The sequence below is a fragment of the Echeneis naucrates genome, chromosome 2 (assembly GCF_900963305.1).
Source record: "Echeneis naucrates chromosome 2, fEcheNa1.1, whole genome shotgun sequence".
NCBI lineage: Eukaryota > Metazoa > Chordata > Actinopteri > Carangiformes > Echeneidae > Echeneis > Echeneis naucrates.
Window position 1 is genome coordinate 11,755,072 of NC_042512.1, and position 14,294 is coordinate 11,769,365.

The window sequence follows — 14,294 nt, forward strand, 5'->3', positions numbered from 1 at the left end:
ACTGGGGGACAGCAGTAAGTGCACGGTTCCTCCTTCCTGTTTCACAGAATACAAAGGAAGAAAGACATCAAGAAAAACATTTACACAACGCAAAAGTGACTGCTTAATTTTCAAGAAAGAAGCCCTGATTTGCCAATGGACGCTCACCTCGATCACGCCCCGTTCGCACCTTTATCGTTGGTTGGTTCCAAAACGGAGCCGATGCGGCAGGAAAACACACGCCCGCGTCCACCAAAGATGAAAGGTAAAACTTCTAGACATCGTCATGATATAATCTTTAATCCCTATACGTATATTTCCCTCTGTAACATTGCACATTATCTTCAGGTTTGGACAGTACAGACAGATGTGTATTTCGGTCAGGTCACAAGTAAACTAAGAAAAATAATCAAATAATAGAAAAATCTTCTTCTCACAATCACATAGAAAGATTCTACATATCAGATACAACAATGTAACAGGACAGCATCTGTACAAATAGTTTTCCACACATTTGTCACACCGTTTGATATACTGCGCTTTTGGCCAAGGAAAAGCAAAGGGTTACCCACGTAACCTCGGTTCTCAGAGTCTTTAAAGGTTCCCGAGAGCGACTTCCTCTTTGAAACCGTCTTTACAGTGACCTTCCTTCGTCCGGTTCGGCTTTAAGGATTAACGCCAAACTGGGACAGAAGAAAAGGTGAGTAGTATTTGGCCCAGGTTTTTTCTTTATTACTACTTTTTTTTTTTTTTTTTTTTTACCTTCTGCTGCAATTGCTTTTTCTCTCACATTCAAGATGATGCTGGCAAACAATATTTATGTTATAAGGCCAACACACTGCACATTTTAACTGCAGAGAAAAATGATTTCGGTTGACGTTAAACACTCTGGTAAACGACAAATTTCGGGCAGGTTTTTTTTTCTTTCGTTTTCTGGTTTTCTTGTTTTTTTTTTTTTCTTTTTTTTTGGGGGGGGGGGACCACCTTTTGACTAAGACACTCAGGCCATGTCCTCCACAATAATACAGATCTTTTCCACACAGATGTACATAGAAAAATGCTTGACGGGTCAAAGGCAACTGGACTTTTAGATTCTCGTCTCTTATTGCAGCTTCTGCTGTTGATTGTTGGCACCTGTAACATCTGGCAGCCAACGTGAGGACCGTTCTACTGAGAGGAAGCGGATGTTTGGTCAGTGAATGCATCCTCTGGTGTAAAGCAAATATAACGAGTCCTCGAAACTTGACATTTACTTTTAAATCACTTGTCACCCATCAGTGTGGCCGCAAAGGTTGGTCTGCATTATCGAGCACATGTTCTACCTTAGTCAAAAGCTGCGAGAACAAACCGAGCCTTCGTCTTTTAGTTTTCGACACAGAGATGCTCACGCATTCGCATGCATCCTCGCTCCTTCGCGCATCGTCGCACCCGCGTGCGCTCCCCGCACCGCACGGAAAACCAGATGGTCCCAAATGCCCTGCTCCACCTACGGGGCGTCCGTTATACGTCTACACCCAGGAGTCTGGGGAGCCCGTGAACTTGTTCGCCCTGTTCGAAGGCCTCCTCGTGGTGGAGTAAAAGTCCACGTAGTTGGTGTTGGCTTTAAACTGGAGGGACCGGCTGGCGTAGCCGTCAGGGGAGGACGGGGTCAGGTGCACTGCTTCATCCTCGTAGGGCTCCTCTCCGAAGCCTTGTGGGGACGACAGGTATGGCCTGTAGCTGTTGTGGTTCTTCCGGTCGGGCTCGTCGTAGAATGGCTCGGGGTGCTGGGGGCGGGTGGACGCAGGGTCAGCTTCGCATTGATCAGGCAGAATGTGGAAACTATATGAAACAGTTCTTACCTGGGACCTTCTCAAATCCTCCCCAGACTGTGAAGAATATGTCCCGATGAAATATGGGGTTTTCTTCTCAGACCCTGAAGGAAAGACGCGGACAGACAGTTAGATGGACCGCACGGGAACCCAAGGGACGCTGTCCTCACACCCGCGGTAACCGATACAAACCTGTGTACTGCTGTTTCTGTAAACCGTCTCCGTAATAGGTGTCGAGTTGCATAGATGACTGGGCCCTCTGATAGCTGGACCCGTGTCCTCTTATTCCGAGCATCGCAGGGGAAGATGTTGCGCTCCCACCTGAGAGAAACCATGCAAAAATGACAACCGAGGCCCTTCCGCTAATCTCACGGTGTCTGGTTCGGTAACAGGGCAACTCTCACCTGATTGGATGACGGGGGACATCTGCAGAGGGCTGGTGGGCAGGGTCGGCTGGGAACGGTAGCGGTCTCGCTCCAGAGTGGAGACGGGGGTGATGAAGTGAGTGTAGTTCCATCCGTCCTGCACATACGACATGTGAAACCGCATTGTGCAAAACAAAAAGGCAGCCGTTGAGTTATTGCAACTGATGATGATTTTGAAGTATAAATCACCAATCAGTGTGATCTGTTGACATCAGTGTGCTGATTTGAATTCAATGAAAAATGAAAGGCTTGTGCTGACCTGTTTGTAGAGGCTCCTCAGTTCCCTGTACTGCCACAGCGTGTTGAGCACCTGAGCTGCTGCCTTCACGACTTTCATTGAGTATCTGTTGCAAAACATGACAACACGGTGCGACAAGATAAACGCTCGAGCGGTGATTATTTCTAACTAAATGTAGGTCAAGGATAAATATTTTCTGCTGTTTCGTACCCCTTCCCTCGTCCTTTGCTGATGTTCACCAGCTTCTCGATGCCTCCGCTGTCGGCTAAAGCTTTGGCGTTTTCCATGTTGCGGCTGGTGACCTCGTGTAACGTGCAGCAGACCGATGCCACCGTGTCGTCCGACAGCGCCGACGGACTGCTGCCGGGCAGTCGATTCACCAGATCCCGCATGGCGTATTTTCCTGCAGGAGATGCACAATGCAGACCTCATTTGACAGGAAGAATTCATATCATACTCATATACATATCCTCGCCTTCGGGAGGGGGGGGGGCAGGTGTGTGTCATGGTCTAAGAAACATGTTATTGTTTCTTAGTTTTGGGTGGACTTGGTGATGAGTTGATTCTGTGTGTTGTCCAGCAGGGGGTGATGTGTTCTCACTCTGTCAGGGTGGGAGTCTGATGTGAAGGGACTTCTGTCAAACTGTGGCCTCTTTGGATCTGTTGATGCTCCTGACTGAAGTGTAAAGTTGATCTTTTCGCAGTTTCTCAGCCAGACTGGGATCAATATGTGAACTCTGCGTCTGTGTGTGTGTGTACCTATCAGCTCCTTGTTGCGGCCGTCCAGTGCCATGTTGCGGAGTGCTGTGGCGACGGAGCAGACGACCCTGTCGTTGTCCATCCTCAGCAGCTCCACCAGGATGGGCAGACCTTTCTCCTTACGGACCGCCGCTCGGATATAGGCTGAAAACTGCACACGTACGCGCTCTTAGTAAGATTCTTACTGCAAGTGCTTATTCGATGCGTGAATGAATGTGAATGCATTTGACAAATTTGAGTGGATGTTGCAAAACTTTGTGTCAAAATGTCAAGTTATAGAAAAACCTTTTGCCTTTCCTGTAGGTCTCTATGTATCATCATCCTATTTGAGATGAGTCCCACCTTCCAGTTCCCGGCTGAGAGGTTTTGCAGCGACCCGGCGGCACCCTCCAGGGTGGCGGGGTTGGAGCTCTCAGCCAGCAGGTTGAGGTATGGCTTCACCACCGTTGGGTGCCACAGCAGCTCTGCTCCTCTCAGAGGCTGGGAGAAGCCAGGGATCGGCCCCGTGTCGTCCCACTGCGTAAAATGTCATCAGATGCTATTGTTCTTTGATCCAACTTTAGGTCACATTTGCATTACTGACTGTGTCCCTTTGGGACAGACGTAATTATGTGTATGAATTTAGCGAGCGTTCTCGGGAACACTAGGCGCGTTTCGTTCGTACCTTGTCGTCGGGCCAGCCCCCCCTCTTCCTCCCACGCCGCCTCTTCCCCCAGCAGAGGTAGTCCAGCTCCTTAGATGGAAAAGAGAATCCCAGCAGGGTGTCCAGCTCCTGGTTGCTGAGGAGGCGAGAGGAGGGCATCTCCACCTCCAGCCGGTAGGAAAGGTTCCTCAGGGTGCACACGCTGTTCTCCACGATCTGAGGGGACAAACACAACACGGCATCATCACTGAGGTAACTGAGGGTGGCAGTAGAGGAAAGAAAATAGTCCCCACAATCAGCAGAATTGGCCTCATCCCACATTACAAGTCATCGAAAAGACTTGTCACAGCCAGATATCCGAGAGGAGAATTGTTAAAATCCTATCACAAACCGTTTTTTCAAATCACAAATCCCTTCGTAACCCGACACCTTTGATTTCTGCTGTGGCATTTAAATAGTGGTGGAGGATGTGTTTTAATAACCTGCTACCACAAAAGGCTGTGTTTGTTAGTGAGTGTGTGTTTTTGCAGCACCTTGCTGTCGTAGTCGGAGGTGTTGACGCAGGCTTTGAGGACGTGGAGCAGTGAGTCAACCAGACCCTCACAGCAACGCAGCTGACTTCTTGCCTCCTCCCCTGCTGAGCTCAGGTTCCTCTCACACACACACACACACACAGAGACACACACAGACACAGCCAGACACACAGATGTGAGATGCAGTGTGTGGATTCCCCCACAGGGTGGCTTTTAAACCTGCCTGGATACAGTAAAGGAGGAGGCTTCTCCTCCAATAGCAGCCTTCAGATGCTGCTTATGGTGAGCTGACACGAGAAGACTGCACAACAGCACAGAGCTCCCACAATGCATTTCTATACTGTCAATCTATAGCCTATAGAGCACACAGAGATGCTTGAAGCTGGTGTGTACGGAGATGTTCAGCTTCTTTGCTCATGCCGCATTCAAGTCGCCTGGAACATACATTTCGGTCAACTGAGCGAAAATGATTTGGCACCTGCTTGGGTCATTTCATCATTTCGGACTTTCTCTGAGCAAAATGCGCCTCACGTTTGCCGCTTTGCCACTTTTAAATGTGAGAATTTGTGTACTTGGGCTGACTGATTCCTTTTCTAGGTCTGTGGGATATTACAATATATACCGTCATTTTAGGTTAACTCGGCTAATGTAACTGCATTATAGGAACATTAGCTGAACTAATCCGGGGGAACCGGAACTAAATTGTGTGGATTTGGTTTGGATTTAAAAAGCCTTACACCGACCTAATATTTTCGATCACTTAAAGACAATTAAGTTGTTTTTAAATTTTTAAATGGTATTTGATATCTGTGTTTTATTTGTTTTTTAGGGCGTTTTAATTGTATTGTCTTTTCATATATAAAATATGTGTTTTATGAATAAAAGGAGAAAAGACAACTATAATTTTAAGAAAAAATACTCCATCAGCATATAAATTTTTTTCCACAGTGCTGTGTGAACCCCCCCCCCCCTTGCAACCTTAATCTAACCACAGATTGAACACAAATTCAGTTCATCTACTTTCATGCTCCTGTGTTTTTGGTCATGTTGCAATAAAGCCTTCATCCTGAGTTTTGACTTTTAAGACAAAGATATCACTTTGTTGCTATTTGATATGCTGCAGGCTTCATCCCTGCATAAAATCTCCATTTCAGCCTCTTCGCTGATGGATTATCAAACAGCGAATATGTGCTGTGGTTTTACAGAGTCGTTCAAATGAACAGCAGACAAATAAAGAGCAGCAAAGAAGGCCGATAAATCCAAAAGCCATCCTTATGTTTCAAAGTGAGAATCGATTTAACGAGCTAACGGCACGCCTGCTAACTCAACGGACTTGGGAGGCAGAAGACTTTGTTGAATCTGTTCTCATCAAGGAATGAAAATGGATGTGTGTCATTTTGGGGACAGGTCTGACTGCATAAATGTGACAAAGGTGTGGGCTACTGCATAAACGTGCTCATCAAAGCGATTATTTTCTTCGATAAATAACTAGAAAAGGGGCAGCTCTGCCAACTGGAGAGTTCTTCACACTAAAAACTCATCAGTGAGGGGTCAGCTGGATTTGTCCCTCACCTCAGGCAGCCGGTGGTGTTACGCAGCAGCAGGGAGGACTGGAACTTGACTTTGTGCTCCTCACGGTGCGACATGCTACTCCAGCCCGAGTGGGGGATGACGATGGTGTTGGTCAGCGTGGACAGAGCGTCACGGATGATGGTCATCTTCACTGCGTCGCACGAGGAGAGATTCCACAGGACGCCTGTGGGTGACAGGAAGGAAACGCTATGTTTCTGTGTGGTGACATTGATCATTTCTTTGAGACAATTTAGGAAATAAAATGATTTGTTGAGTAAAAAGATTAGAAAAAGGGGGAAACGGCTAACTTGGCTCTGTCCAAAAACCTTCTCTGCAGCTTCTCACAAATACTCTCCACCTTATTTGAATTACAGCTACGGCAACAATTCCATCCGTTGGAAAACAGACATATTCTATAACACAACACTAACACTAAACGAGTAACGATTGTGTTTATTCCTTCACTTCGCAAACGTGTTTTGTTAATGACAGCATATGGCAACGGCGGAAAACACTCTTTCCTTTAAATATCTCGTCTTTTATCAACAGTGAAAACCAAACTATAAAACGGTATGGAAGTGGTGACCCTTGCGTGTGGCTGCAAAATCCAGGCATGAAATAGCAGCCTGTTGTGCCAAATACCATACCATTATCTTTGAAAATATCTATATTTGCAGGTATATTTCTGAGCGTGGGACTTTAGGACGTGATGAGGCAGACCAAGTTCAGCTTTATTAGTCCAAATCCTGTCTCGGGCTGTGAAAACAGAGGAACGGAATCAGGCCTCTCCACTGCATTTCACTGGACAAGCTGAGACGTCTTGCAGCTTCCTATCTCCTGGTATTAAACAGTATGTGCCGCGTGGCTGCAGAGCTGTCAGAAGCCTTCCTGTTTCCAAAGCACATTATCTTAGCATCTGTCCCGAGGACTGTGCTGAGATCTGTTCTGTCAACACTGCGCGCTGAGTGTTTAAGCCACAGCCAGTCTCACCTCCCACGGAACAGCCGATACGCAGATTAATACGCTTCCAGCGAGTCGGACGGTGATGCCAGCGGGCTGGCCGGCTGGCCGGGACGCAAACAAATCTCGCAGGTAGGCAAACGCCTACAGTTTCTCCATGCATTATTGTTGGATTTTTTATTTTTTTTTTGGATAAAGTGCTGTTACAGTCATAAAAAGACGCCCCTGGCCTAAAAGAAAACTACCCTCCACATATTCTATGATTTCTAGAACTGTTTTGGTACGAATGTGCCGCTGCAAACTCTATCTGCTTTTCATTGACTGAATTCTCTTTAGATGGACGACAGCTTCGTAGTGGAACAGAAAGATTTGTGGTGGCTTACCGGTGACCAGCTCGCGAACTTCATTGTCAGTCGTTTTCCTGAGGAGGCGCAGGAGGGCGGGCACACCTCCGCAGTTCCTCAGTGCCACCTTGTTGTTGTCGGTGGCCTTGCCGTACACCAAGTTCCTCAGGGCCCCGCAGGCGCTCTTCTGAACTTCTGCCATCTTGTGATCTAGCAAATCGACCAGGTGCTGGATCCCTCCCAGGTGGCACACCTGCAGAACATGGAGCAGTCACATAGATGCTTTTTGGCTCGGTCTTAAATGACTCTTTAGCCACTATGGTCCTCATTAGCAAAGAGTGTATTGAACCAGTCTGGCCTGCAGTTGGCTGAGGACCAAGTGTTGCAGACAGGCTGACACGTGAAGGAACGAGCTTTCCTTCTTCTGGTTTCAGATCACATTCTAACCCTAACCCTAACCCTAGAAGAGTGAAAAAATAAATGCATTTTTGACTTTTGGATTTATGTCTTTCAAACTCAAACAAATCATGTTTGGACTTCAATACATTAAATTCAAAGGAGGTCACCTTCAGTGCAGAGTTTTGTTTTTCTTTTTTACAATGTTGAATCACGTTTGATTGATGATTGGCTCTCCTCATTTCTGCCTTTTGCTGACCTGTCTTTTCATTTAACATTTTTCCCACTTTTAGTCTGTTCATCAAAAATTTTGCTGTCTGATTAACTTGCCTAAGGCCTTGTTGTTTTAATTGCCAAAAAAGAACAAAATGAGTCAATTTCCTGACAAAAATGTACATGTACTTAAATAGATTTAAGTTTGTGTTTTGTTTTGTTTTTTTTAAGGGGAAAGAACTGCCGAATATCTCTACAATTCAAAACCTCAAAAATAAACCAGACTCGGGAGAGAAGCGGCCTCTCTCTGATTCTGTTTTCAAACCGTCACTGAAAACATTTGTCTCTGGCTAAATGACCAGGCGTGTGTCCAGGCCGCTTCAAAGGCTAATTAAAAGCTCATCACCAAACAAACCAAACAGCACTAAAATGGCTCTCATGTAAAGCTGCAGCATTGTGTCGGAGTTATTTATTGCACTGGAAGCAGAGCAAAGAGTGAGTGTGCGGCATTCCAGTGTGTCGGAGTGCCGGCGCATTTGGCACTGACGCGACTTAAAGTTTTGTCGGAGCAGATGGCGCTTGGGCTCAGAGATTTAAAAAAAAATAAAAAAAATAAAAATGAAAGGGACAAATTTCAAAGCCTGTAAACTGAGAAAACGCTCTTCGAGACAGTATACAGATATAAGAAGAGGCTGTAAATAATTTGACGTGACACTTAAAAGAAAAAGTCTAACTAACTTGGTCTGGTTCAAATTTTACATTTCTCTAATTGACTGCACAGCATGAGAACATATCAACCACATGTTGTCTCATGTCAGGGCAGTGCTGTGCAGTAGATAGTCATGACCCTGACCCTCACCCTGAATGTCTGTCACCTTACCTCCACCTTGACCCTATTGTCTCCATAGCACAGGTGCTGCAGGTAGGCGGCGGCGTTGGCCTGCACGGAGGGGAAGTGATGCTGCAGCATGTGAATGACCTCTGGCAGCTCAGGGTCACGCCAAGCAAACTCCCTGCAACAGAGATCAGGGTTTGGAATCTGTCAGCCTGAAATTACTTCTTTTGTTTAGCATCTTTAGTTGACAATATCATTAACTACAACATATCAGCAAGGTCAGCACTGTGAGGGTTGCGTGTAACCTGGACAGTTTGATGCTGTCGCTATTGCCAAAACAACAGGTACCGATACATTTTGCCAAGACTCTAGCGATGTTATGTGTGTTTGAATCGAAAGAACGTGACTTGGCTTCACAGAGCTGTGACCTAAACAACAGGTTGGAGAGGCCAACTGCGTGTGAGGATACCTGGGGTCCTTGTGTATGCTCTCGATCGATGGGGTGCGTGTAACAACCCGGTCCACCAGTCCGGAGTGCCGGTGGGAGAAGACGGGCTCGCCGGAGACCCTGTAGGAGTCGACGTACAGAGCTGCAGAACTCAGCCCGTAGCTGCTTCTTTGGTATGGCAGCGTGCCGCAATGGCTTGTGGTCCGAGGGAGAGTCCCCATAGCTGAGCACATCGAGTCATGATTGGATTTTGCAAATATTTAAATCACTGCAGCATCAAAAAAAAAACATCCGAGGTCACATAAAGGAGAAAGCGATATCGGGAGTAAACATGCAGGAGCGCTCTTGCAGGCCAAACCTGTTTAAATCTTGACTAAACGAAACTAAAATGGCTCCTTAGATCCCCCGCTATCAAACTCCGCAGAGCTTTCAGCCTGAAATGATTTTTGCAAAGGCTTCAATTAAGAGGCAGCAGAGTACATGAAAGGTTTCAGCCTAATTAAGTTTTGACCGCAGGGGACGATAATAACACAAGTTCCTGTCCCTGTAAACTATGATTTCCACCATAGATTTCCTCCTGAGAAAATGTGAAACTGAGCACCAATTTCTCAACCTGGGAACCGAGGCTCCTCGGGGGGTTCGCCGCTGTGAAAAATTGGGCTGTTTGAATAATTTGCTGTGATGATAATGAGACAGCTAAAACTCATGCATAGTCATTGGAGTGATCTCTGTCACCTCTACCCTACGTCCTGCTGTACCGCCAAGTCCTCCTTCATGTTCCGCTGAGGATACCTTTTATTTTCCCAAACAACTGCACAAAAAAATGCAAGTAGCTGTATTTGTCACAGATTTAAACAAGACTCATGAGGGAAGCGTTTGTACCTGTGTTTGGCCTGTAGAGAGAGCCCTGGGGGTCGTGGGTGGGGCTGTGGTACAACGGGCTGTGGAAGGAGCGCTCATCGAAAACAGGCGTCATGTGGCAGTCCGGGGACAATGCCGCCCTCAGCTCGGGATCTATCTGCCCCGCATGACCGACGTATGAGCTGTGGAGACCTGCGGGTACAAGTTAGCACAAAAAACATCTTTGCAATAGTTTTTCAAACACAATCAGGAAAAAACTTGTAATGCTGTTAATAACAGGGAGAGGGATTTATGGGGGGGGGGGGAATCTACAAGACTTTCTACAAATTAAGCAAAGTACACAAACTTGAAACCTCTCTTTTGCCCTCTGATCAAACCACCACTGGGTGAATTTGGCACTTTGACCCTTCAGCCGTCGAACCGTCAATTAACGAAATCAAGTAATTAGATGGCTAATTACTGAGCAAAGCCTCCTTCTGCTCGATATGTTAAAAACATCATATGGCCATCTCATTTGACCCACGTACTTGTCATCGGTAGGTGAGGCCTCGCAAATCAGGATTGTGCCAAATACTGTTTTCGATAATGCCAAGTCATCCCAACTGTTGTGTTGGGCCTATAAAATCCATTAAGACTCCGGTCATTCAGAGTGCGCTGCAGGCGTCGTCATCAGCAAGTCAAACAAGCCGTGCAGAGGGTTTTTCCATCCTCCAATCTCTGAGCACATCAGTTCAAAAGCACTCCAATTATAAAGAGGCTTTAGGGCAGGAGGGGAGGTGGGGGCAGCCTCGGTGGATCGCTCTAACAGCTGAGACAACCAATTTGCACTTAAAGCCGCTGATGATGGAGCCCGAGCTTCTGCAGCTCTCTTTTCTTGATACCCATTTTGCAGTGAACAAGGCTGAAACTCTTACTGAAAAATGCACGCTGCAATCTGGACCCGAGCGTCTCTCTCTAGGGCTCTACAGCAATGAAGGACACACTAAAATGGTGACCTTTGAGTTAGACGATGCTAAAGCCGCCACCTGCTTGGAATGTGGCAGAGTGACAAGATGACGCTAGATCGTATTTAATACAATAAATCTCGTTTCGACTACCACCCAAGCGGCAGGATTTGGATGCTTTTGCCATTTGGCTGCTTTTTATTTTTTTTGCACTTGCCTTGCATTTATGTTACCTTCACGACCGCTAGAAACGTTGACCCTTTACTTTGACATGTTTTAATCATTAATCCATTGGCCTTCTTTAAGATTAGCTTTTCCAGTGTAAACAAAATGCACAAACATCCACTCCAACTGGAATGACGATAAAATATTGTGCAGCCATGGTTCAGATAATTCAACATGTGGATACCAGCAAGTCCTCTGGTTTTTTAATTGTGTCAAACCGCAATCCCTCTATCCACCTCTGACAGAATCTGCTTTATCTCTGCTTTACATTTTCAATTACATTTCATTTTTAATGGTGACAATGAATTTACTGAAATCGATTCCGCAGAGAACAAAACAAGAACAGACCTCTCTTAGTTTATGTTTATCATTTGACTGCTCACCAGGTTTCGCTCGATAAAGGCCGACTGCATCTGATCAGTAATAGCCTAATCTTGTATATCCATCTATTGCTTATCTCCCTCATGTAATCTGGGATTATGTTGGATCTGCAGGATAACTGGGAATAAGGACTTAGGCAACGTATTAGGCCACTTAGCAGCACTGCAGGATGAAAACCACTCAGCTAGGGGAGAGAAGGCATTTTATTTAGTTCACTGGCTATGCCTCACACACACAAGCGCACAACCAATTGGTCCGCTGTCCTGTTCTTGCACGTGCGCTGACACAATAGCACAACACGAATGGTGCATAAATGCATATTCTCATTGAAGACATGCGCACTCAAACACTTTTGCAGAGAAACACACAGGGACACGTGTCATATGAGAATGGACAAAATTAAACCAGGCCCACGGTGAAGCAGCATAATAAAGCCTTCCAGTACCGTCAGCTGATAATCACATGCTGATGCTCCATGGGAGTTTTGTGATAGAAACACCCTTATATGGGTCAGTGGGCTTAGTGAAGTGACAGAGGGCAGCACGGAAGAATAAATCTGCGTCGCTGCAGCATCGGCACCACTTCTACGACAGTTAATCCTCCGCCAGATCCACGGGAGCGCGCAGGGAGAAAGTTGATGACTGGTTAGTAAGAGAGGACAGCCTGAGAGAGATTTTGTAATATTCTGGTGTTTGCAGAAGAAAGGTGATGCATTTTAACATCAGCAAGACCCTGATGACAATGCTTAATACATCCGGTTCAAAGCTACACAATGGAAGTTTGTCTTTTGGTTTGAAATTCAAAAGCGTCTCTAAGCCGAGCTCAGTAAGGAGGCTGGCAGCAGCACAGAAATAATCCCCTCTCTAGTTTCTGAGCCAGCCTCAGCCGTCTTAACCGATCAACGAAACACAAACTCGACGGTTTGATCTCCGGGGATGTCATTCATCTCATCATCGCCGATCTTATTAAGTCATTACTATGCACTTCAGGTTTAGGCATTGTTGCTGCCTTCACTGGTGGGACACTGAAGAGTTTAAGTGGTGCTGAAGTGATTCATCACTTGCCAGATAGTTCTGATAACTGATGACCTTCACATCATTTATTCATCTTCGGCATAATGAGCAAATATAAAAAAAGATCTATTTTCAAAGCAATGGATCCTAATTAAAGATTTATTTTTTTTATGTGATTTGTGCATCATCTTTGGTTTGACCTATTTTCCAAGAGTTGGTTTAATGACTGATTGCCATCTTATTCTACTTTTATACGACTGGACTTATGTAGACCACAAGAAATAAATGTACTTTTACTTTATTCTGGTTTAGGTCATTATCAATTAAGTATTTTTGTAGAACAGCAGGACAGTGGAAGTCATCAGCTTGTGTTATCATTCCTCAAATGTAATTAATAAACTGTGAAATCATTAAAAATATAAATTATTACTCAATGAAAATAATTTGTTCATTCACAACAGTCGTGACCCACCTTTGGGTTTGGCAACTCAGCCAGAAAACATCAGGCAGAATCAAAGATAAATAAGGCCGATATGGCGAACAGCGAATCTGTTAGAGGACAAAGTGGAGCTGAGGAGGAGAGAAGGAGTGAATCTGACCTGCTCTGTGCTCGATCCCGATTGTGTTTCCTCTAAAGGGGACTATGGCTATTAAAAAATGAGCATGTTGCTTGTTGCCACCATTTCTCACAACATTTCTCACAAATAGCAACAGGAAGGATGAAAAGAGCGGACTCTCTCACTTGAAATTAGTAACTGTAACGATATTAATTTGTATCTTCATTTGTATATTGAGTAGTGTTCATGTGTGTTATTTTACTATTAAAGAGTAACCAAACCCCTCAAACCACTATCTTCTGCTGAAAACAAATGTAGAAGGACCTGCATTTCATCAGAAGTCAGAGTCGCTCATTATTAGCCCGTTAGCTATAGGAAAAATCGATTTGAAATTTTTCCTATGGCTACACTCACCCGCGTGAGTGTAGTGGTGGAGATAGGAAGGGGGCTGCGGTTGGAGAGTGACTGGGCGTGTCTTAACTGCCTCTGGAGCCCCGCCCATAATCAAGGCATTTTTGGGCATTTTCCAGCCAGTCGCACGTCAGCCAAAACTGAGGGGTTTAGTTGCTCTTTAACAATATTAGGCATTTTATTTGAATCAGCTACATCTAGCATTCATACACATTTGAATTCTATGGTAAGAGTTTCTTAAGAGCAGTTTGCAATTCAAGCAGGACCTCATATAATACAGTGCAGTTGTAATTTATTGGATGCAATTGCTGAAAATACCACACATTCAGAACACTGGAAATTCTCTTCTATCCGTATTATTGACATTTCCGTTCCCATTAGACTTAGAAAAAGATCAAAACAGGTGGCGTGTACTAGTTTATTAACAAGTCTATGTATCTGTGAATCTGCTGTCTTCGCAAGGGCACTAAAAGTAATGTAACATCTGAGAGAGGAGTTAAAATTTAGTTGCATGCAGCATTCCCAGGGGAAAGCTCTGCCCCTGATGCCTGAGCGTACTGTTGTTTCCTCTCAATTGCTTCATAGTAAGACCAGTAGACACTAACACGGTTCATTCCCTCAGCCATCAATTTGGTTGAAACAGAGAGACTGTAGAAGACGCACTGTACACCTCTGATCCACTGCACTGCGCTCAGTTATGCTAGTAGTTTCTTATTCTTCACTGCCATCTTTCTCTGTCCAGTTTT

General features: G+C 45.2%; 1 protein-coding gene across 6 annotated transcripts in view; it reads right to left on the minus strand.

Moving 5' to 3' along the window:
• Positions 1-263: 263 nt before the first annotated feature.
• LOC115050957 (plakophilin-4-like) overlaps positions 264-14,294 on the minus strand; it is a 39,840-nt gene continuing 25,809 nt past the window's right edge. For 5 of the 6 annotated variants that reach the window (XM_029514160.1, XM_029514142.1, XM_029514151.1 and 2 more), the window contains 15 exons: positions 10,039-10,209; positions 9,178-9,379; positions 8,754-8,886; positions 7,304-7,517; positions 5,961-6,144; positions 4,389-4,506; positions 3,877-4,071; positions 3,498-3,728; positions 3,213-3,363; positions 2,664-2,856; positions 2,475-2,559; positions 2,195-2,312; positions 1,983-2,111; positions 1,821-1,894; positions 264-1,745 (listed from right to left, as the gene is read on the minus strand). In XM_029514160.1, coding sequence (XP_029370020.1) covers positions 1,488-1,745; positions 1,821-1,894; positions 1,983-2,111; positions 2,195-2,312; positions 2,475-2,559; positions 2,664-2,856; positions 3,213-3,363; positions 3,498-3,728; positions 3,877-4,071; positions 4,389-4,506; positions 5,961-6,144; positions 7,304-7,517; positions 8,754-8,886; positions 9,178-9,379; positions 10,039-10,209 — 2,456 coding nt within the window. In that variant the 3' untranslated portion in view covers positions 264-1,487. The remainder of the gene's footprint in view (positions 1,746-1,820; positions 1,895-1,982; positions 2,112-2,194; positions 2,313-2,474; positions 2,560-2,663; positions 2,857-3,212; positions 3,364-3,497; positions 3,729-3,876; positions 4,072-4,388; positions 4,507-5,960; positions 6,145-7,303; positions 7,518-8,753; positions 8,887-9,177; positions 9,380-10,038; positions 10,210-14,294) is intronic. The other variant, XM_029514168.1, reaches the window with a different exon arrangement.